At 42.9% G+C, this 23,416-nt stretch overlaps 1 protein-coding gene across 2 annotated transcripts; it reads right to left on the reverse strand.

Moving 5' to 3' along the window:
- Positions 1 to 1,355: 1,355 nt before the first annotated feature.
- Positions 1,356 to 23,152, reverse strand: wasf3b (WASP family member 3b). Of its 2 annotated transcripts, none has more exons than XM_012857434.3 (9): positions 23,044 to 23,152; positions 13,994 to 14,151; positions 9,703 to 9,837; positions 9,463 to 9,616; positions 6,496 to 6,613; positions 6,136 to 6,317; positions 5,765 to 6,040; positions 4,047 to 4,369; positions 1,356 to 1,856 (listed from the first exon to the last, which is right to left on the reverse strand). In XM_012857434.3, the coding sequence occupies exons 2-9, from the start codon at positions 14,124 to 14,126 to the stop codon at positions 1,699 to 1,701; spliced, it is 1,479 nt and encodes a 492-aa protein (XP_012712888.2). In that variant the 5' UTR covers positions 14,127 to 14,151; positions 23,044 to 23,152; the 3' UTR covers positions 1,356 to 1,698. The 2 variants fall into 2 exon arrangements, with proteins under 2 accessions (XP_012712888.2, XP_012712887.2); XM_012857433.3 differs by having other exon boundaries at positions 6,136 to 6,320.
- Between the last annotated feature and the right edge of the window lie 264 nt (positions 23,153 to 23,416).

A 23,416-nucleotide genomic window follows, 5' to 3' on the forward strand; every position in this document is an offset into this window, starting at 1 on the left:
CGCAGGTGGCTCATTTATAATAAGACTTTTCACATATTTTCCCTCGTCCATCAGCACAGCTTTTTAAACACCAGGCTTTGTCACATTACAATGAAAAAGAAAACTTTCTATATTTCCATCATATTTTATGCGATAAGGCCAACACAAAGCGGTGTCTTGATTGTGGACCAAAAATCAAACGAGGAGAAGCACGGCGGCGGAGGCATTATGCTGCGGGTCGGGGGAAGCCGGCTGGAGTTGGCACACTGCAAAAAAGAACTAAAAGTAAGTAACATTTTCTTGAAATGAGTGTATTTTACCTTGATTTGAGCAGTTAAATAACTCTATTTGCCAATGGAATGAGTATATTTACCCCTAAAATAAGATAGATATATTGCACCTGAAATAAGATAACGGAGATTAATTGTTCCTATTTTTAGTGCAAAAAATCTTATTCCATTGGCAAATAGTCTTATTTACCTGCTCAAATCAAGGACAAATACAGTAATTTCAAGAAAATTTTACTTACTTTTGGTTCCCTTTTGCAGTGCAGGAGGAGCATCGGGACGCTGTAGGTCCTGTTTGACTAAATTTGAGCTAATCTGCGGATACGAGCGCGCAGAAACGCCAGCGTAGTTGTTACTTCCACCGCTTTGTGTTGCTCTACACACACAATTCTAATAAAAAGGCATAAAAGTCTTAGGCAGGAACCGGACAAAAGTGGGAAAAAAAAAAAACCTTCAAAGGGAATGAATATAGCCTGTTGCTCTAAGCTGGATTCTTCAAAGCGGGGTTCTGTGGAGTGGCCGTCTGCGGTCAGTATCTTACGCAGAGCAGGAAGAGTTTACACTGCAAAAACGGATATAAAAATAAGTAAAATTTTCTTAAAGTTAGTGTATTTATCCTTGATTTGGGCAGGTAACTAAGATCATCTGCCAATGGAGTGAGTATCTTTACCCCTAAAATAAGATAATTAGACATCCTGCACCTGAAATAAGATGATGGAGAGGAGTTGTTCCTATTTTAGGTGCAAAATCATCTTATTTACCTGCTCAAATCAAGGACAAATACACTAATTTTAAGAACATTTTACTTATTTCTAGTTCCGTTTTTGCAGTGTAGGATCCACTTTAGGACACTGACTAAAGTTAACGGTGCCACTGATCTGCCCCTTTCCAAACAGCCACCACTACACTTCCAGTTATATTTAGCCACAGTTTAAAGACTAACCTCAAGATCTATAGCATACACAGGTATTTCAGTAAAAACACTTAAAAAAAAACCAAAAAAAAAAAAAACAGAAGTACATAGGTTAGCTCAAGAGGAAGGTTTCTAATAGCTCTAACACTTTCAAGCGGCAACTATACAGGAAGAAATCACCTTCACACGGTGCGTTATAGTGTTATAATAGAGGAACATTTACTAGGGTGAGTATCATAATGAAGCTCAGTGGTTACAGAGTGGTCAGCATTACTCGATATTTTAAGTTCACGTACAGTGTTGTTTTTTTTGCATACATCCCAACGTTTTCCAGTTTCTAGACCTTACAGCTTATCATGTCAGCGCTACAGCATGTGATTGTGTTCAGGTGCAGCTTCTGTGTTCTCCAGCAGAGCACGGGGTCTCTGCTGGCCTGTGGATGGGTCACAGTGGGATCTGTTCAGGGGGGAGCGTGAGATTGGCCGTGTTTTCAGCAGCGATCCCGTGTTGTTCTGGGCGTTAGTCGGACCAGTCGTTCTCCTCCAGCTCCGAGTCGTCCTCCGAGTCGGAGTACTCGACGGCGATGCGCCGCGACAGGATGGTGGCCACGTCGTTTCCGACAGGTTCTCTCTTAGCCTGCTGCTCCTGTTGCTCCTGCACTTTCTTCAGCTGGATGCCTGCAGGGCGAAAAGCACATTTTTAGCGCTGCGCTCTATTCGAGTTTCTGAAACAATCATGCATTTATTGGCACGACGCCTCCTACACAAGCTTGAAACTAAATCCCCACAATTATTTAGTGTAATAGACTGCCAAAGGTTTATTAAACACCAGAGACCTCCTGTTTCTCTGCAATATAAACATTATGTGACTCAGAAACCGTTTTCTCTTAGCCCCTCTGCAAAATGGGAAAGATGAGAGAAAATCTCCTTCAACTAAAGGATATATATGCGGATCCTCATGATTCAGGACAAGTGGTAAGGGAGATAAAAGAAATCTCTAAATCATTAGCAGGTTTTTTTTTTCAGTGTTTGACTATATTACTGCCATGAAAAATGTATTTATTTTAGGTATTTTTATACATCTTTACCAGGGGTACTACTTTAATAAATTTGTAGGCTTGACAGCCTACAAATTAGAATTTACAATTTCTTTAGGATTACATTTTTGGAAAAATGGGGATTTTATTCTGTCAAATGACTCTGTGGGCCTCCATGAAGAGAACAGCCTGCAATGCTGAATATATGTTTAGGAAAATATATTTTTAAAATATTGACAAAAGGAAACTTTTTTACCCTAATAAGAGGCACTTTAATTTATTAATTTTTTTTCTAAGTTAGTTTGAAGTTACACAAGTGAGGTGAAGCTTGTTCTTAGCTTATTGCGTACTACCTCTAGCAGCAAATATTTTGCTGCTAGATTTTAATAAAAATAAAAATAAAATAAGATTTTATTTTTAAGCCATATCACCCAGCCCTGTTGCAAATAAAAGAAAAAAAAACAAACACTAGGCTAAAAGATACTAGAAACCTCATTCTAATGACCAAAGAATAAAACAAAGTGGTTCATTTTCAATAAGTAATCAGAGATAAACCACAACGTGTTAGAGTGGATTTATTTAGGGGCGACAGGCGCAGGAGTTAGGGAGTCGGGTTTACCATCTATGGATGGATGGATGGGTGATGGATGGATGGATGATGGATGGGTTGATGATGGATGGATGGATGGATGGATGGATGGATGATGATGGATGGATGATGGATGGATGGATGATGGTTGGATGAATAGATGTATGTATGTATGTATGTATGTATGTATGTATGTATGTATGTATGTATGGATGGATGGATGGATGGGTTGATGATGGATGGGTTGATGATGGATGGATGGATGGATGATGGATGGATGGATGATGGATGGGTTGATGGATGGATGGATGGATGGATGGATGGATGGATGGATGGATGGATGGATGGATGATGGATGGGTTGATGGATGGATTGGATGGAATGGATGGATGGATGGATGGATGGATGATGGATGGGTTGATGGATGGATGGATGGATGGATGGATGGGTTGATGATGGATGGGTTGATGATGGATGGATGGATGATGGATGGATGGATGGATGGATGATGGATGGATGGATGATGGATGGGTTGATGGATGGATGGATGGATGGATGGATGAATGGATGATGGATGGATGGATGGATGATGGATGGGTTGATGGATGGATGGATGGATGAATGGATGGATGAATGGATGATGGATGGATGGATGGATGGATGGATGGATGGATGGATGAATGGATGATGGATGGGTTGATGAATGGATGATGGATGGATGAATGGATGGATGGATGAGTTGATGATGGATGGATGATGATGGATGGATGGATGATGGATGGATGGATGGATGATGATGAATGGATGATGGATGGATGGATGGACGTAGAAACAGTGAACTGACTGATTTCTAGAGCAGCTCTGGAACGTGATCAGTCACTGCTGACAGGTTTTACTGCAGAGACGTTTGAACTGATTCTTTGTTTATTCCTTCTCTCCATCCAAGGAGTCACACTTTCTTTTATCCTTCTAAACCCATCTTCATTTCTCAGACTTTCCAGTTTCTTTTTTACACATCATCTGCCTTTTCACTCAGTTTCTGTCATTCACTTAAACATGAGTGCTGCAAATTCCTCAAACTCTGGTTCATCTGCTGAGTTTCAGACTCGGCCGTAACTAAAATCCTATAAAATTCATCAGGCATGAAATAGAAATGAGTCAAAAAAAGCAGAAAGAAGCTTTTTCTCACTAAAACCTCTTTAAAAGACAAGAAAAAGTGTTGCTGGAGGCCATAAATCTCACCCATACGTATAGCAGCTAGCAGGTCACTGCGAGCATCGCTGACCGCTGCGTGCTCAGCCTGCGCCGAGGAAGACATCTTGTAGGAGGCGGAGTGGGAGGCACCGGCTGGAACGGGGGGAGGCGGTGGCCCCGGGGGACCGGGGGGAGGCGGAGCCGCTTGGGCCCCAGACACAGGCGGCGGAGGCGGAGCGTAGCCGGCGGAGACGGCCAAGGGGCCGGGCGACATGGGACCTCCGGGTGGTGAGGCGAAGGCCGTCTGGGCAGAAGGTATGAGGGGGGCGGGGGGAGGCGGGGGAGGCCCAGTGTTGGCATAACCATCCATACTGTAAAACAAACAAACAGGATGAGGAGGTGAGCCCACTCATAGCAGCCAGCAGCTACACTGCAAAAACGGAACTAAAAATAAGTAAAATGTTCTTAAAATGAGTGTATTTGTCCTTGATTTGAACAGGTACATAAGATGATTTGCCAATGGAATGAGATTTTTGCACTTAAAATAGGAACAATCCATCTCCATCATCTTATTTCAAGTGCAGGATGTCTAATTATCTTATTTTAGGGGTCAAAATACTCATTGCATTGGCAAATAATCTTATTTACCTGCTCAGATTAAGGACAAATACACTAACTTTAAGAACATTTTACTTATTTTTAGATCCATTTTTGCAGTGTATACACCAGGTGGCGGTATTAACACAAAGTTACACGTTCCAGGTTAGAGCCGGGGCTGAACTGCTCACCGTTTCTGATGCAAATTAAAATCAAGCACTCCTTAAACAATGAAAACCCATTTGGCAACGAGTTAAAGCTCAGAGCCGCGTGAAATAACTAGAACCGCGCCTTTGTTAGCTGGGTCCTCTAAATTAAAAAGTGTCGGGGGGGATTAAGTCCCTGGGTTCTCGTCAGGTCTGCCATTAAAAGTCTAATTGCTCAGGCGGGATGATGAAGGCGAGTGGATCCTTTCTAGGTAACGAGGTTTGGAGAAAACACACAAATTAACGGCCATCATAGCTGAGCTGATTGAGCTCCATGAAGCGCCGACATCAGGACATGACAGGGTGCTTGCTCTTTTTCCAAATTAAAATCCCAGACTTTTTCCAGACTTTTTTAAAACTGATATTTTTTTTCCCAAGACCTTAACTTTATGTACTTGTATACTTGTGTGCCTACTGCCCACTTCATTGGTTGAGATTGCACAAACTGTTTATTAGAAATGTTAATTTTTATAGGCTAGTATTCAATGAAGAAATGCATTATTCACAGTAAATTATGCTTTTACTGATGAAAAAGTTTCAAAACATGAAAATCACAAGTACATGAATTTCACATCAAACAAGTGTTTGATTCCATTAGGCTAATACAGTACGTGACCAGTTAGTAAAATTATAGTTTTATAGCCTACCTTCCTATTTCTCATTTCACAATGCCTTTGAGCATACTGTAAAATTCTACCATACATTTTTTTTCCCCATACTTTATTAAGACTTTCACACAAAATTCAAGACTTTTCAAGGTCTGGAAAACAGCGTTTCAAAATTCCATACTTATTAAGACTTTTCAAGAGAAGATAATTGACACTAACTGCTGCTAAACGTGGCTCACTTATGGGACGCGCTTCTTCTTCTGTGGTTTTAACAACAGCTGAGTATTTGCCAGCTCTGGATTTAGATGCAAAGGGTGATAAAGGCTAACGAGGCGTTGGTTATGGGCTTTTTTACCTGTAGTCCAGCGGTGGCAGAGACATGGAGCCGCCGTTCATGGCCTCCGCCGGGGGAGGAGGCAGAGGAGCTTGGTGGTGGTGGGGGCGACCCAGCGTCCCACCCTGGTAGGCCATCATGGTCCGGCCTCGGGCGTCGTGCTCGCCGCCTCCGCGCGCGGCGTGTCCCGCGGCCATCTGGGCGGCCAGGATGCTGGGCGGGGGGCCCGAGTAGGTGTGGGCGTGGCCCGCGTGGTTCATGCTGTTTGGGTAGTGGTGCGGATCCACGCTGTGACCCCTGATACAGATGATATATAATAAATATATATATATATTATATTAAATAAAAAAATATGAACGTTTTGCTTTTTTTTTTTGTCCTTCGTGAAGAACCTGTTTTCTGGTGACATGGATCCCTCAGAGGAGGCGGCTCTGTCTCGGTGGATCGTGTGCCGGTGGTCGGGCCTCAGCTCCTTATCCAGGGCCAGCATGTTCCACTCCTGCCGGCGGTTGCGGGCCTTGCGCACCTTCTTCACCTCCCTCTGCAGGGTCCCGTCCACACAGCGCCTCTGCTCCTGCCGCACAGCGAAGAAAAAAGAGGCAATCTAGACCCTAAAGTGACGGCTGCGGTTCCACTGAAATCACGTTTACGTGTCGGTGCTTCTACTCTGACGACTAAAACCTGGTAAGCAGGCCACAGTCGAGCGCTGAGGGAAATTAAATCCTGGCACGGACTTGGAGGAGATTCCTTACCTTCTGCTTCCTCTTCTCTTTCCTTTTGTCCTCCGTGTCCTGCAGCATCTTTTCTTTCCACAAGTCGAAAAAGTAGGAGGGGTCGGTGTAGAATTTAAGGGCCTCCTTGTGATCATCCCTAAAGAAAACAGACACAAAGAAGGTTTTCCTTATTTACAGATCTGTACAGTTCCTGTTGGAGCTTTAGACCCACTCATCATCATCATCATCATCATCATCTTATCATGGAAGCCATTTTGCACTGCAAAAAGGGAACTAAAAATAAGTAAAAAAAATTCTTAAAATGAGTGTATTTTTCCTTGATTTGAGCAGGTAGATAAGACTATTTGCCAATAGAATGAGATTTTTGCACTTAAAACAGGAACAATTCACTTCTAAAATAACATAATTAGACATCCTGCACTTGAAATAAGACGATGGAGATGAATTGTTCCTATTTTGAAGTGCAAAAATCTTATTCCATTGGCAAACAGTCTTATTTACCTGCTCTAATCAAGGAAAATTACAATGATTTCGAGAAAATTTCACTCACTTTTAGTTCTGCTTTTGCAGTGTGGTGCCATGGTTGACTGATTATACAACAAGTAACTTTCAATTCAACTGAAATCTTGCAAACAACTTATTACTGTGTACTTTTTTTTAGAACACAATTAGCTGAAAATCACATTTACTAGTTAAATACATGTACACACACCCACTGATATTTGTTTCAAGGCCACTTAGCACACAGCAGAGGTGCTCCGATGTGGAGATACAGACATATATCAATATCTGATATTAATGCTGCTGTTATGGGCCGATAGCTGACATCATGAATGTATGTTTCACTAACCCAGGGTTCCTACAGCAGAAGGCAAGTTAAATTCAAGACTTTTTAATGCCACTTGAAATAAAAAGTTAAGACCAACTTCACGATAAACAAGATAAACCTGGTTGCGACAACTTCACCCAAATGTTTATTTTAACATAAACCATTACTTTCTGGCCCAGTAGACATGTTTAAAATTTTGAAAAACATTTCATATAGGAAGAAAGCTAAAAAACACAAATTACAGATATATTTTTAACAACTACTGAACTGAATTCACAAACTTTGTTTTGTTCCCTACTAAAATAAACTATAAATCAGTTTTAAAAACCACAACATAATCAGTGCCAACTCTTTTTCGCAGCTATGGTCCGGCCGCAACAGTTTTTATTGGTTCCGCTATCAGGACGGAACCAATAATGGTTACACTGAGCCGTTCGGTAAATAAAAAAATATATATTTGTGTCAATTATTTTACTTTTTGCTAAGGATTACAAAAATAAAATCCTACTTATGACCTGGTAACAATTTTAAGACCTAAGAAAGACTGATTTAATACATTTTAATGCCAATTAAGGCCTTAGTTTTATATTACAGAATTCAATGCCTTTTAAGACTTTTTAAGGATCCGCGGGAACCCTGCTAACCTTAAAAAAAAAAAAAAAAAAAAAAAACGAGCACACCGCTGACGTTGCTTTGCTTCAGTTAAAGAAACATCACAATCCTGCGCACAAACAAATGCCACAGGGTAATATCGGCCCGGTTTTATGCATAAAACCGATATGTAAAAAAAAAAAAAAACAGAGCAAAATCGACCGATAGCGTTTGAGGAAAGGATGTTTCCAAGTTAAACTATAATCCATCTATTTGGACGTATTCCTCCTACGGCATCGTTTCCTCCACTTGTCATGTAAACAGACCCTCAGCGTGTTTTCTCCATCGCCGGGCTGCACAGCTGGTACTGGGAAGGTCTCCTGATCAAGTGAGCACGCTTCAGTCTAGCTTGAATGTGCCCATTTTGAATCGGTTACTCCTGCCAGACCATGGTGATAGAAGACCCTGGTGCTCCAGCCGTCTCTGATTGGCGGCGCGGTTGAGCCTTAGTGGTTCCTGGATCGTTCCTGAACACCCTGACCGTCTTCTGCCGCTTTGGGTCTGATGGTTGAAATTTCTCCAGGACCGTCCCATAAACACATGAACACTGACTTCAGGAGCTTAAAATGAGCTTTGTGGAATCGTGCCAACTCAAATCCCATTGAGAATATGCTGACTATGCTAAAATCTGAGTCCAGGACAGGAGGCCTGTCACTTTAAATCAACCTGCCGGGAACATTTAACCAAATATTAGTGGGGATGTGTGTACTAATGTGTAATTCTGTCTCACTGCAGATCACATAAAAGTCCCAGTAAATTGAAATTTGAGCTACCAAAGGCAGCTCTTAGTTGTATAATCAGTTCAACCTGGAAGAAAAAGGTCAAATTTATCATTAAAAACACAAACCTAATAGGATATTAGCATAAACCTCTGAAGGGCCGTGTAAATCTGTGCATTTGCATTGCAGAATAAAAAGGTTATGTTAACGTGGACTTTAGCTGTAGGTGAGAAACGAGAATATTTCCATATAATTGAGATGAATATTGGCAGAAATAGATGCCAGATCTATAACAACATTAAAGCATAAACTGAAGACTAAATGAAAAGCTATCACAACCAGAATTTAGATAAAAGAAAAGCAAACATTTGTCATTGTTCAAAACATAACAGCAAATAGATCACTGTGGCACAGACACCTGGTTTAAGCTCAGCACCAGAATAAGGCTCTTTTACAACAGAATATCTTATATTTCAACATTTAAAACATGTACATTTGTAAAATATGTAATAATTAAAACAACTTTAGGAGTTTCGATGCTTCCTGTGGATACTGACATTTTTCTCTAATGCAAGATGAAGAAACTAAAAACAATCCAGCGTATTTAACCTGAACGTTATAAAAAATACGACCGGTTTCTGCTTTATGATGAGGAACAAGTCTCAGCTTTACGCCACGGCCTTTAACTGCCCGTAAACCATGGCTTGTTTAACGCCACGTTTAGGAAATGCGTTGGATTTTAGCAGAAAAGAGGACGTGTGATGGTGTGCGGACCCCCGACCTGACCTGTAAGGCGTGAGGATGGTGAGGGGGGGAGGCTTGTCGCTCAGGTTGTACATCTCTTTGACCGGGACGGGCACGCTGCTCTTGGACACCACCTGCTGGTCCTGCGTGGTGGAGCTCTTAAAGGCCTTCCTCATGTTGATGTCTTGCAGAGAAACTGAAAGAACAAAAACAAGTATATATATATATTTAAAAGAAACAAAAAAAGGCAGACGACACTTTGGCGTCCGCCCTTCTACAAACCTTCCTCCACCGTGGAGTCCAGCTGCGTGACTTTGACGGCGAGCCGGTCGATGCGGTCCTGCAGCGAGTTGGCGCGCAGGTAGAAGTTGTTGGCCTCGTTGAACAGCTCGCCGAATATGTCCTCTGCATGTTTGCCTGGGTGAAAGGGGGCAGCAGATAGATCAAGAGACAGAAAAAGAAACGGAGCTGAAAGAGGAGGAGGGAGGGAGGGAGGCGGGCGGGCCGAGCCGATCCCCACAGACGCTGAAGTCCGATCGATGCGAGGATAATGTGATGCGGAGGCGAAGGATCTGTGCTGGGAACTGCAACTCATACGACTCTATAAAGAAATTACCTCATGAATAATTTAACGCCGGCCAAATATAAATCAGGCAAACTGAACTCTGAGCATATTTAGCATGCAGCCGGTGACCAGACAGCAGCTGCGTTAGTTCATCGTTTCTCTACTTTTTTTTTTAAAGGTCACACAGGGTCTTCAGAGTCAAACCTAAAAGCCAAATTAGAACCATTTCCCCTATAAAACCCGTCTACATTTTGTGTTTCTGGGTTATGCGTTGAGCAGCTGTTCCCCTCTTCGATAGAAAAGCTCCAGCTGATTGGACGGAGCACATCTGTGGACTTCTTCATCTCCATCAGCTGTCAGCGTGCTGCGGAGCAGAATCCCCCCACATCATGATGCTGCCACCGCCGTGTGTGCCGCACAGCCAAGAGCATCTCCAGCACTGCTGCGGACGCCAAGCGTGTAAAACAGGATGACTTCTGAAGGCAACTGGATGCACTCGGGGCTTTTAGTGTGAAGTACGCTGGGGAAGGTTCTCAGTCATCCAGGTCATGGTCATTACAAAAAAAAGTTAAAAAACAAAACAACTGGACTTTTTTTTTTCCCAAAGTTTGAAGACGTTTAGCTTCCCTATCCAGAAAGCTTTCTCAATTCAAATGTCTCGAGTAGTGTGGAGTTCCAAGCTTTATATTATTGCCCAAAAAGAGGCTTATCGTGGCTCAGATAACGTGCAGATTAAACCGAAACAGGTCCACCCCTTAGCAATGGGGAGTCCCTGACGACTCCCCATTGCTAAGGCAAGGCAAATTTATTTATAAAGCACAATTCAGTACAGAGACAATGCAAAGTGCTTTACATGATTAAAATGTAGGAAAATAAAACAGAATAAAAGCAAGTAGGGATAGAATGTATAAACAAAAAAGAACATTAAAAACAGCAAAACAGTTTAACTAGAACATTCAAAGGCAATCCTAAATAAATGTGTTTTTAATCTTGATTTAAATGAACTCAGGCTTTCCGCACTTTTACAGTTTTCTGGAAGTTTGTTCCAGATAAGCGGAGCATAGGAACTAAATGCTGCTTCTCCATGTTTGGTTCTGGTTCTGGTTCTGCAGAGAAGGCTGGAGCCAGAAGACCTTAGTGGTCTGGATGGTTAAAAGACTGATAACAAGTCTGTGATGTATTTAGGTGCTAAGCCATTTAGGGATTTATAGACTAACAGAAGTATTTTAAGGTCTATTCTCTGAGATCCAGGGAGCCAGTGTAATGACTTTAGAACTGGGGTGATGTGCTCTACTTTCTTAGTCTTAGTGAGGATCAGCAGCAGCTGTCTGATCCACTTTTTAGGCAGACCTGTGAAAACACCGTTGCAGTAATCAATTCTATAAATATAAACACATGGATTAGTTTTTCCAGATCCTGCTGAGACATCAGTCCTTTAATCCTGGAAATCTTCTTCGGGTGATAGAAAGCCGACCTTGTAACTGTCTTTAGATGCTTTTGAAGGGGTGGACCTGAAACGTCTTCAGACTTTGGAAAAAAGTCCAGTTGTTTTTTGTTTTTTTTTACTTTTTCTGGGTGTTAGCGTGAAGGAGGACGAATGCTGACCATTCCTAGCTGTCTGTTCCCGTCCAGTCTTCCACTGCCATAAACCACTCTGTGCTGGTGAAGCACGCTGAAGTTCATGACGAAGAGTGACGAAGTTTCGAGTGTTTAAAGGCCCCACGGCGCTGTAGAGCACTGGCTTTACATTCACTGACAGCTATGAGCCAAAGCAAGAATACAGAGTGGTGATAAAAAGGTTAGTGTCTCATTAAAGATTCATAAAGGTTTCATGTTTTTTAATCTAACCTATAGCTCCTCCACACAACTCACAAATAAATCTGGCTGTGTGTGGAGACTACGGCTCCGTAACTGCACCGCGACACAGACTGCAACCAAATGGGGCGTTTTTATTATCGTTTTGTCGACTGTTTCAGTGCAGAACATCGTGTCCAAACGTCCGGAGCAGAGCGGCGGACCCCCGGGCTATTTCTGTCTGGCCCGCCGACAGGATGGGCTGCAGGAAGAACATGTAGAGGAAGGAAGAATCCTGATCGGGTCCCGCTGAGCACCGTCCACTCCGGCCTCTCTCTCCGTGGCCGCCGGCGACACGGCGCACACACGTGCACAAAAACATCCAGGGCGTAACGCAGCATGCAGATTTCCTCCGCCGGGGCCTTGAAAGCGTTTATATTTAACCCCCACAGCTGTTGGCTGCAGGGCCCACTCCCACAGCAGGAACCCGACACAATGAGACGCAGACAGGAGCGATGCGGAGGGGCCCAAGCAGCAGCAGCAGCAGCAGCAGCAGCAGTGGAGGGTTTCATTCACCTCTGAAGTTCACAGCAAACTTCCACCACAGTTCATGCGAGAGCTGGAAAACGACTGCAGATAAAAACACATTAAGGTTCTGCTGACGGGCGCCGAGGACGAGGGGAGACGCAGGCGGATGGAGTGAAGACAGCGTGCAAACGTGGCGACGGATCAGCGCCTGAACAGCCTGCCTGAAATGATTAAATTTCGGCGACCCCTCCGCCGCTGCGGCCGTGGCGACGCGCGGATCAATCGCGGCTTTGGGATTAGCGACGAAGCCGTGTGATCCGGTGCAAAGAGGACGCAGCCCCCCCCCCACGCCGAGCTGAGCGGGGTAAACCCCAGAGGGTGCTGTGGTTTCAGGCCGTGTCTCTCTCTGTTTACGTTTAGTCAAACCTGAGTCTTGTTTTGGTTTGATTGGCTGAAAGTCGTATGGACACAGCGGTATGAATGGAAGAAGACGCTCTGGTCAGATGAAACCAAACCCCAACGTTTTGGCCTACGTGTGAGAGAAACACACCTTCCCTATGGTGCCACATGGTGGTGGCAGCATCATCATGTGGGGGGGGGGGGGGGGGGGGGGGCGTGCTAGCTGGACAAAACAACACTCTGCAGTTTGAGCTGAAAAAGCCCACCGGGGTCTGGACTTTAGGGCTGTACGATTTTGGAAAATAATCTAATTGCGATTTTTTTATCATAATATTGCGATTTTTGTTCTCTACAGTTTAATTTATCATGTCTTTTTAAACATATACAAACAACAAATCAATTTGTTTTCTCGCCGTGCGTATTAGTTGCTAAAAGACTTTCCAAAAAAAGTAAAAAACAAAGCAACTGGACTTGTTTTTCGTAGTTGAAGATGTTTCGCTTCCTCTCCAGGAAGCTTTCTCAATTCAAAAAGTCTGAAATAATGTGCAGTACCAAGCTTTATACTACTGCCTAAACAAAGGCCTTGTAATGGCTTAGACAACATGCAAATTCAACCGAAACAGGTCCACCCCTTAGTACGGAAAACAAGTCCAGTTGCTTTGTTTTCTACTTTTTTTGGAATGACCATGACCTGGATCACTGAGAATCTTCACCAGCATGTTGCTAAAAGACCCATAGCGTCTGAACTCGGAGCAGAAATGATTGCGTTCTGCCTACAATATATTTCAACCAAAACTGCAATTTTGACTTTTCTCTGCATTAACCACAAGCAACATAAATGGCCTCTAAATAAAGACGTTTGTAAACAAGGACTATTTAAAACAAGAACTTTTAATGTTTCTATTAATCAGAATATTGTTCAAGAGAACAGCTTTTAGTTTATTTGGACATCAATCCTTGTTGAACATAAAGTGCAACCAACAAGCAAGTCTATGTATTAAACTGATTGACCTGTACTTAATGCTATGTATGATTATATAAACTCTAAAGCAAGTAATAAAATTAGATTATCTCACTGCTGCAACTCTCTTCCCTTCCATGCGGACGCAAACCCACTTTAAACATTTTACTGACACCTAATGGACGCGTCTAATTCCCTGATTGTTACATAGCCCAAAAATTGCAGACCTCTGCAATTTTTTAAATTGTGATTATATTGGAAATGGGATTAATTGTGCAGCCCTAGTCTGGAGCCCCGTGCGGCGGCACCGTGAGCGCGTCTCTTACTCAGGCTGCTGAGCTGACGGATGATGGCCGACAGGGTGTTGTTCATCACGCACTCCAGCTCGCTGCCGATGCCCTCTGGCAGCGCCCCCCGGCACAGGTGGCGCGGCTCGATGTTCCTCTTCACCAGCGGCATGGCGAGGCCTCGCGCCGACCACGACCTGCAGGGGGGGGAGAGGGAGTGAGCGGAGACACAGGTGTGGACGGGTCAGCGTCTGACCCGCTGCGAGGTTAATGAGCAAAGCATCGATTTGACTCCTGATTGCTTTAATGATTGACGCCGCGGTCCATAAATCGGAAGGCGTTTGATTGCTTGTGCGGACACGTGTCAGTTTGCCGTAGCAGATTAAAACCGGGCAGGAGCAGCAGAGCTCGTGTTAACCTGAAGACCAGCTTTACGGTAGGGTTTCAGTCTTTAAGCAACCCCCCCAGGGTGTATTTAATCACATTTAACGTCGAACACAGACTTTTTTCAAGGTTTTGTGGCACGACAGTCTTTAATTCTTTAATAGCAACGCAGGAAGAAGCGCAGAGAGAGAGAAGATGAAGACAGGCAGCAACCAGGCAGCTGCATCTAAAACCTGCGGCCTCCATACGCGCTGCACCCTGCTGCACCGCTCGGTTCCCCCAGAGACGTTTTCACTGGAAGAACAGAGACTTATTTAGGACTACAACCATCTATTCCATCTATTCCCATGGACGTGACACGCTGTGTGTGAAAATGTTCCCTGAACATCACTGTGGTGGTGGCAGCAGATCTGCCTATCCTCGTGGTAAAACCAGCCCGGACCTGAATCCTAGAGGAAACCTGTGCACTGCAAAAACTGAACTAAAAATAAGTACAATTTTCTTAAAATTAGTGTATCTGTCCTTAATTTCAGCAGGTAAATAAGATGGAATAAGATTTTTGCACTTAAAATAGGAACAACTCATCTCCATCATCTTATTTCAAGTGCAGGATGTCTAATTATCATATTTTAGGGTTCAAAATACTCATTCCTTTGGCAGATAATATAATTTACCTGCTCAATTCAAGGACAAAAACCCAAATTTTAAGAACATTTTACTTATTTTAAGGTCTGTTTTTGCAGTGTGAAAGGACGTGAACACCTGACACCGACAGACGCCGTCCGCCTAATCCGACCAATCTAGAGCTAGTTTTAAAAGATGTGCAAAGCCAGTACAGGCGGGGCCGTTACGGCAGAGAAAGGTGCTTCTAAAAACTATTGAAGAAGCCATGTGTAATTGTTGTTTATGTGGATGTGACACAAAAACTAACTGAAGGACACGTTAGGGAAAGAGAGTCCTGTGTGCGGGCTGTTGACCGAAGGACTGTGAGCGACTACAGAGGAAAGATTAAGGCATTAGGGAGGGGAAGATGCGACATGCCAGCTAATCCCGGGCCAGCTTGTCAGAGGCCCAGCTGGAAAACTGTCACAGCCGGAGATTCTGCTCGCCACCGACGAAGGAGAAACAGAAATGACAGCTTTAACACGGCCAAAAGGCAAGGCGGAAACTCTCTGGTTGAAAAGGACTAGAAGCAGGAGGGAGAGCATCAGGGCCGTCGTCTTATCGGCTTTCTTCCTGCTTCCTGTTTTTGAAGCTCCACTTCCTCTCCTGTTTCCTGGTCCTTCTCTGGTGTCACAGCAAACCTTCCCGTCCAAAGAACAATGCTTTTTTCTGGTGGGGGAAAGCCACCAGAAGGACAGTTTCCCCGGTCGAAAATATCTTCTCAAACATGTTTTCAGACTAGGATGCGGTCTAAGCTACGATCCCAGGCTTTTTTCCCCGCACAGCTTTGCTGAAAGGAGGAGGGGGAAAAAAATAAAAGAGAGAAATCAGGAGAGAAAAGCAGGTGGCAGCGGCACAGGAGATCTGGCAGCCTGACAGACGGCTAATAATAGCAGGCTGGCGCGTGAAAAGCAAAACAAAACACAAAATAAAACGCCAGTAAAGAAGAAGTTACCTCCTCGCAGATATTTAGTGTCTTCCAATGATCACTTAATTTAATAAAGGAGTAATCTTTTTTACTTTTAAGGAAGAAAAGGAAGAAAAAAAAGGAAAAAAGGGAAAAAAGGGGAAAAAGGAAAAAAAGAGAAAAAAGGGAAAAAAGAAGAAAAAAGAAAAAAAGAGAGAAAAAAAGAGGAAAAAATAAAATAAAAATAAAGGAGTAATCTTTTTTACTTTTAATAAAAAAAGGAAGAAAAAAAAGGGAAAAAAGGGAAAAAGGAAAAAAAAGGAAAAAAATGGGAAAAAAGGGAAAAAAGAAGAAAAAAGAAAAAAAGAGAAAAAAAGAGGGAAAAAGAGAAAAAAATAAATATAAAATAAAAATAAAGGAGTAAGTTAATCAGAAACAGATTTACATCCGGACTTTGACTAGGACCCGCTGCTGCTGCAGTTTTTTGTCCTGCTGCCTGATCAGTGTGCAGAGCTCCAGGTGTTGAGGTGGCGGCCCGGCGTTCTCCGGTGGGCTTTTCTGTGAGGTTCTATCAGCTCGGTAACTTTCCTGAAGCAGCAGTCATGACGCTACCACTACTAAGTGTCAGCACGTTGTAAAGGATTTATAACGTTCTCCACAATTAATGGGAATGTACTTACGGGCAACAGAGCAACCAAAGCCTTCTCACCAAAGCTGAGCAGCTTTTTTGGAGGTTCCCACTGGTGTTGTGATGGTTTATCAATGGCGATGAGCTCCAGGTCGTAGAGGTTGGAAGGCCTCCTCGCCATCACCCTAATCTCTAGGTGTGCCCACGGGTTCAAGTCAGGACTCTTGACTGGGTGGTTACTTTAAGATTGGGGCGCAATGTGTTGCTTTTTCAACGCTCCCTGGCCCTACTTCCTGCTGTCAGACGGGTTCTACTGAAGTTATTTCTTGCCTCTGCAGGTCTGGAAGTAATCAGACCCGAGAACGGCTGGTGGAGTCAAACTCAGCTTTCTTAAAAAGCTACTAAATCATCTTCACCTCTCTCTCATTATCTTGGTTTGATATCAAACTTAATTTAATGTGTGATAAAACAGAACCAAGCTGAAGAGGCAAATACGCCGATGTTTAACACGAGATCTCAGCAGGAACCCACAGTAACGAGGCGACAACCACCAAGAACAACTTTCCACCCACACACAGAGCCCCCCCCCCCCCCACCCACCCACGGCCACGGTCCCTCACAAAATCAGGCAGCATCACGCCAACGAGCAAAAATGACACCCGTAGCGTTACGCCACCAAAGAGATGCCTGAGGGTTCCCCCCCAAAAAAAACCACAGCGTTAAAGTTCTCTGCGCTCTCTGTTGGAAACGAGGCGATGCAAATTAGAAGATTGCATGTTTTTACTCGCGCTGTCTGGCCTGCATGACAATCACACTGATGAGGCGAAATAATGAGCAACCGGGGGGGAAAGAGGAGTGGTGGGGGGGGGGGGGGGCATTGTCTTGCTTATGAGACATCATGAGGGGAAGAGAGAGAGAGAGGAGGGTGCTCTAAATGAGACCCGTAGTGGGATAAGAGTGTGACAGATGAGATCCAGTCAATGGGACAGTGTGTGTGTGTGTGTGTGTGTGTGTGTGTGTGTGTGTGTGTGTGTGTGTGTGTGTGTGTGTGTGTTAGGGACGCGTGGGAAAAGGACAACAAACTATACGTGTGTGTGTGTGTTTCTGTGTTTGCGTAAGGGAGGAAGAGCGGATGGAGTTGGGGGGGGATGGGCTGGAAGAGGGACCTCAGGGAAACCTCTGAAAGGTTCCCGGGACAATAGAGCTCCGTTCACACGGCAACAGCACTGGCTCTGCCATGAATCCCCCCCCCCCTCCTCCTCCTCCTCATCCTCATCCTCTTCCTCCTCTCCAACCAACCAAGCGAGCGCTCTTTCCTCCAGAAAGACTGAACTCATTCCCACTCTGGGCTCTGCCGTGCTGAACGCTTCCTCAGGGTCGCTTTAATCATCGAACACAACCGGCGCTCTCAGCCGTTTACCACGACATCACACCAGGTAGCCTCTCACATGTCCCATTAGCAGCCCGGTAAATAAATAAAATAACCTTTGATCCTCACAGATGTGACATTCAGGGCAGAATCCAGACCCCCTTACTACTACAGATGTGAGAGCGCCCATTAAGTTCAGAGCGGAGAGTCATTACCAATTAATGCCCCGAGTCCAGCTTCTCGTGTCGGAGAGGCTGTTTCGCCTGTTCTGAGGTTATAAATAATGCATCTTGGATTACGTCAGATCTCACTGCCCTAAATATGAGGTCTGAAAAACAACAACAAAAAAAAAAGAAAAAAAAAAGAAGAAGACGCACGAGTCTCTCCTGTCCAGGAACGTCTGCCTGTTCTAATAATACTCAGGGATAAACATAGAATAATACAGGCGGAAACCTTTAAACACCGTAACCTGCTGGGCTGAAGAGATCAGTTTCTAATCCTAACAATGGCAGCATAGAAAAGAAACTTAGTTAGCTAGTAGTTACCCAATGATTCCCATCTATGCATCAAACTTTACCAGATTTTTATTCACCAAACATCTCCGACATTAACAGAGTTAGCGCTTTTCTCAAAAACCTGCGTTATTCAGGTTTAAATAAAAGTTGCACAAGGAATGGAAATCCTTTCAACTTCTTGGTTGTAATAACTACATGATTGCAAAAGCCTAATGCATCATTTACGATACAGAAACATAACAAACATTAAGACCACTAGGGGAGTTTTTGTCAGGGCATCCATCTTTTTACCATTTTCAATTTTCTGAATATAACTTAGTTTCCTGTATCGGGGTTTGCATTGATGTGCCAACGAGAACATTACTTCAAAAGATCCCAAAGTAACCCTTTAAAGGGATAGATCTGTTCGAGTGAGGTTCTGCGGGGTACACTGCAAAAAAGGAACTAGAAATTAGTAACATTTTCTTAAAATAAGTGTATTCGTCGTTGGTTTGAGCAGGTAAATAAGATGGTTTGCCAATGGAATAAGATTTTTGCACTTAAAATAGGAACAATTCATCTCCATCATCTTATTTCAAGTGCAGGATGTCTAAATATCTTTTTTTAAGGGTCAAAATACTCGTTCCATTGGCAGATAATCTTATTTACCTGCCCAAATCAAGGATAAATACACTAACTTTCAGAACATTTTACTTATTTTTAGATCCGTTTTTGCAGTGTTATCAGTAGTCAACTACTAACCTCCATCAATATGACCTTACAGGTGGATAAACTATTGATTATTCCTGATTTTCTTAAGTCAGATGCACACATAGCAAAATGCAACCTATTAGTGAACATGTTTCTACGGTGGCTGAATGTGTAAGTGTTGCCAATAGTAGTAGTTAATGCGGATGCTTTTTAAAAAATAAACCTTTACAGTGGAGTCACCTTCAGACTGGACATTCATTGACATACAGGGAAAATGAATGCAGTGGGAAATTTAGTAAAATAGGCGACATTTTCTCCTTTTACCTTTGAATTTGGGTGTTTCAGGCCACGTTATTTATCTTAAACGTAGTCATTTTGGCTGAGTGCAATGAGGAGGTTTCTGTTTGTCAACAGTATTTGTGTCTGACCGCTGACGGACACCCTTATGTAGGGCAGCATGACACGAGGAAAACATCCGATCGCAATCTCAATGTTGTATTGATAATATCAGAGCGCACACTTTCCCCTCTCTTCTCTTTCTCTTCTGTCGTCACGCTCTTCCTTTCAGCTTTAGCATCTTGGCTACAATGATCCCAGCTGAACGTGGGCAAAAAGGCCAATGGGAGTCTATTAAATGGGGGGAGATGCACAGATTTGAGAATCTGGGCCCATTCTGGTATCCGGTATCTAGACTCCAGTTATGGCCGATAACCGATATATATGTAAGGGATAATTATCCTGGTTATACCGTGGTCTCTTGCGAAAGAAACAAATATTAGATCAATTATTAATACTTTAATGTTTTTTTTTTTCACCATAAAAATTTTATGTTTTTCACAAGGAGCGGCTGACAGAACTATTTATTTATTTATTTCTGTCGTTGTGTCGCGTAACCAGCGTCAACTGTTGTCGTTAACAGCTAACATTTGAGCCAGAGCAATAATTCAGAAAAGTCAGGCTATCTGACAAGAACTGTTTTATTGGTGTCATATAACACATTATAACGGACACCCTGCAGCCAATCAGAATCAAGCATTCACCCAGACCATAGTGTGTATATCTATCTATCTATCTATCTATCTATATGTATATATATAATCTCAACAGTTTGACAAAATTACCTGGCCCCACCAGGTGTCGCTGTGGAGCTCTATGTTAGCAATAATCAGTGGGACAGTATCGTTCTTTATAGAGTAATGTTGTAAAAAAAAAAAAGATTCCCTTACCAGTAAAGATTCTGCTATAAACATTTGTGTCTATAGATCTAAGTCTGTCAGAAAATTGACTAGCTCTGAAGGCTAAATCCTCCTGAGGCGCCTTGATATTAGGGCCAACGGCCCACCAACGTTTGTTTAAGTAACGAACATCTCAAATCACAGTGTGAATGCCCAACTCGCCCTCAGTAGACAGCCGTGGGGGGAAATAGTACGGCCCCAAACTCGGATCGTCCAATCAAAACACTGGAAATTCACAGGTTACGTTTTGTCGGAAAGTGTGCCACCATCAAGTGTTGGTTGTCCTTGGCAGCTCATTGAAGGATGGATGTGAATCTTTTCTGTTCAATAAATGAACATTATGAGTAAGCCATTATTTGTAATTTTATGTGTAAGAATTATGTTACATTTAGCTTATATAAAATAGCATTTCTAGTGTGCTGGTTTATGCCAACTTATTTAAATTGATTAAAGTCTCGTTACATGCATAAAACAAAAATGAGTTTCTGCTAATTGGTGTTGAGTTTCTTTGCCCCACTTAACTTATCATTACCTGACTCCGCCAGATAGATTTGCTCCGCATATCCATCTGGAAACCTTCCGTTGAAGTAATTTTGGGAAGGGGCAAAAATACTGGTTAGCTGATTGGCCTATGTTGGTGATAGACGGGCCAAATAAACCAATCAGATTCGTCGTCGCTCGTAACAGAGCAACGACGAAAACACAACCACAAGCCAAGCTACTCTTGCTGCTGCAGGTAAAGGCTCGTTAGCTCAGCAAAGAAATACTCTGTAATTCCGATAAAACTTGCTCGATAGCCACGCTAACGCTAGTTTCATCGGCTGAAGCCGCCATGTTGTTTAGACTGAACTGACGCGCTTCCCGTTGTGTCACACCTCAACCCGCCTCAAAGCCAACGCTGATTGGACGTTCGTTTGGTGAACGGCTCCAAATTTTCTTTAACGGAAAGTAGCCAGACTGATCTGCGAGTGAAACCTTGAAAGCTCGCGAGATCAGGATGGTCTCACGAGGCTAAACTTATCATGTCAGACCACATAACCAAGATTTTTTTTTTTTTTTTTTTTTTTTGGCATTAAGGGTGGCAGAAAATCACTCTAGCTAAGTGTTACATCTACTCTCTGAGGAAGGATCTACTTTTTCTTCCAAACTGGGATTGTTCTGACTGCTATCTACGACAGCTACAACACTGACTGCTAATGTCAACGCCAATGGACCCCACCTATGTGCATCTATCTATTAAGTAGTGTGTCTTTTTTTTTTGAGGCAAGGTTTACCACTGTTTTAAAACGTTATCCAAAAACACCATCTTATCTGTTAAGCAGCTGATTGCATGCTCTGCCTGAGCAGATTGCCCGACTAAATAATCACCAATAGACAGCTCATGTTTGTGTTACTCTATAAAGAATAGAACAGCAAAAAGGTACGATATTCTGCAAAAAAAAAAGATATTAAAAAACATTTATTAAATGTATATCATTCATATTATTTGCTTGCATCTAGATATAAAAAAAAACTGTTACAGATGACATTACTATAACTGTACCAATCTACATGTCCCTCCCTAGGTAATTGCTTGTGTATTAAATAAAAGCAATTAGATCATGATATGCATTTTTGATTTAAATTGTTGTATAAATACGTGGAAACCATAGTGTTTTTTTCTCAGAGTTACACTGCCAGCCGATGTCTATTAAGCTTTTAATGCAAACATGACTCAAAGTAGCTACTTTCCTAATGGGTCAGTAAATGGGCTAAGAAGCTATTCCGTTTTAGGTTTAGCTCGTTTTTTTTTTATTATTGTACATATGTAAAAGTTTACAGCCCTGCTTTAGGTGAAATATCGAACATGTCGTCTGTGAGGGCTTTTTTATAGTTTCGTTTAATCGACAAAAATTTGCCTATGAGACTGGCTCCATTACAAAATGCAATGAGTTGCGCCTTATGATGGTCATTTGTCATTATAGGTAAAACAAAAAAATGTCATATTTTATTTGAGATCTAAATCACTTTGCACAGTATGTTGTTTTTTTCATTGTAAAATTGTATTGATATATATGTCACCTTACTAATCCTAGTTTAGCCAGTCAACAAAATATTTCGTTTTTGATCGTTTTTATTGCACTACTTTGGTATTTTTATACATAAAATTCCCAGTTTCGCCTATTTTCCTCCCTCGTTTCTCTTATTTTTGCTGTTTAAATCCCAGCATGACGCGTCCCCCCTCTAAATGTAAGCGCACACAAACACAGAGGCGTAAATTGATGGCAACGCGATCAATCACTGTTCCGCACCGTCGCTTCTCGTCACCGATGGTCTGACCCACATCTGCTCATCTCCCCACTTTTCCACTATTTCTACTCGAGCTTTAACCGCGCGCCTTCGATTTGGTTGTCTTAGAAACACGAAATTTGGTTTCTTTTTTTTTATTTTATCTTATTTTTTATTTCTTTTGGTCAAATGGCTTCAAAGTAATCTCGTGGCGGGGATAATATTCCACGTTTCGGGTTCGTGTGCTTTATTATCCTCCGCCGGGGTCCGCTCGGACTGACCACTTTGGTTAGCTAGCTCCTGTCCAGTCCTCCTCCACTGTTTTAGTTTGGTTAATTTACACCCGAGTCGGCACAAACGTCAATGTAAATGTCCTCGTTATAATAAATGCCGTCACTATTGATTGTAAAAAGTATGATAAGGCCCTCACCAGAACTTGAAATATTAGAAGAAATCACTCCGTCCGCATGTCCCGTTAGTTACTCCTACTAGCTCTGCCATCCTGTGTCCCCCCCAGCCCGTCTGGCCACTCCGGGGAAAATCCTTTGAGGATGAAGACACGCCCACCGGCCGTTTCAACCAATCACGTGTCAAAGCGGAGGATTTGCCGCATGACTGGCGTTCGCACTGACCAATGGAATCCCTGTATGAGAATGACTGACAGGGAACCTCCCCAGCTCTAAAGCAATGCCGAGAATGGAAGAGGCGGGGCAACAATTGGGCGTTGCTCAAGGGATTTGTAGCCCCCTCCATTCAACTAGCTTTTCCACAGATGCTGCTGTAAAAAAAAAAAAAAAAATACA

The sequence above is a fragment of the Fundulus heteroclitus genome, chromosome 21 (assembly GCF_011125445.2).
Source record: "Fundulus heteroclitus isolate FHET01 chromosome 21, MU-UCD_Fhet_4.1, whole genome shotgun sequence".
In the NCBI taxonomy this organism is placed as follows: Eukaryota; Metazoa; Chordata; class Actinopteri; order Cyprinodontiformes; family Fundulidae; genus Fundulus; species Fundulus heteroclitus.

Coding starts and splice junctions, on each gene's coding strand:
- wasf3b (XM_012857433.3), bottom strand. CDS start 14,126: ATGCCGCTGGTGAAGAGGAACATCGAGCCGCGCCACCTGTGCCGGGGG. Junction 9,838..13,993: donor CCGTCAGCTCAGCAGCCTGA/GTAAGAGACGCG, acceptor CCTTTCACCCAG/GCAAACATGCAGAGGACATA. Junction 4,370..5,764: donor CTGCCACCGCTGGACTACAG/GTAAAAAAGCCC, acceptor TTTGTTTTACAG/TATGGATGGTTATGCCAACA.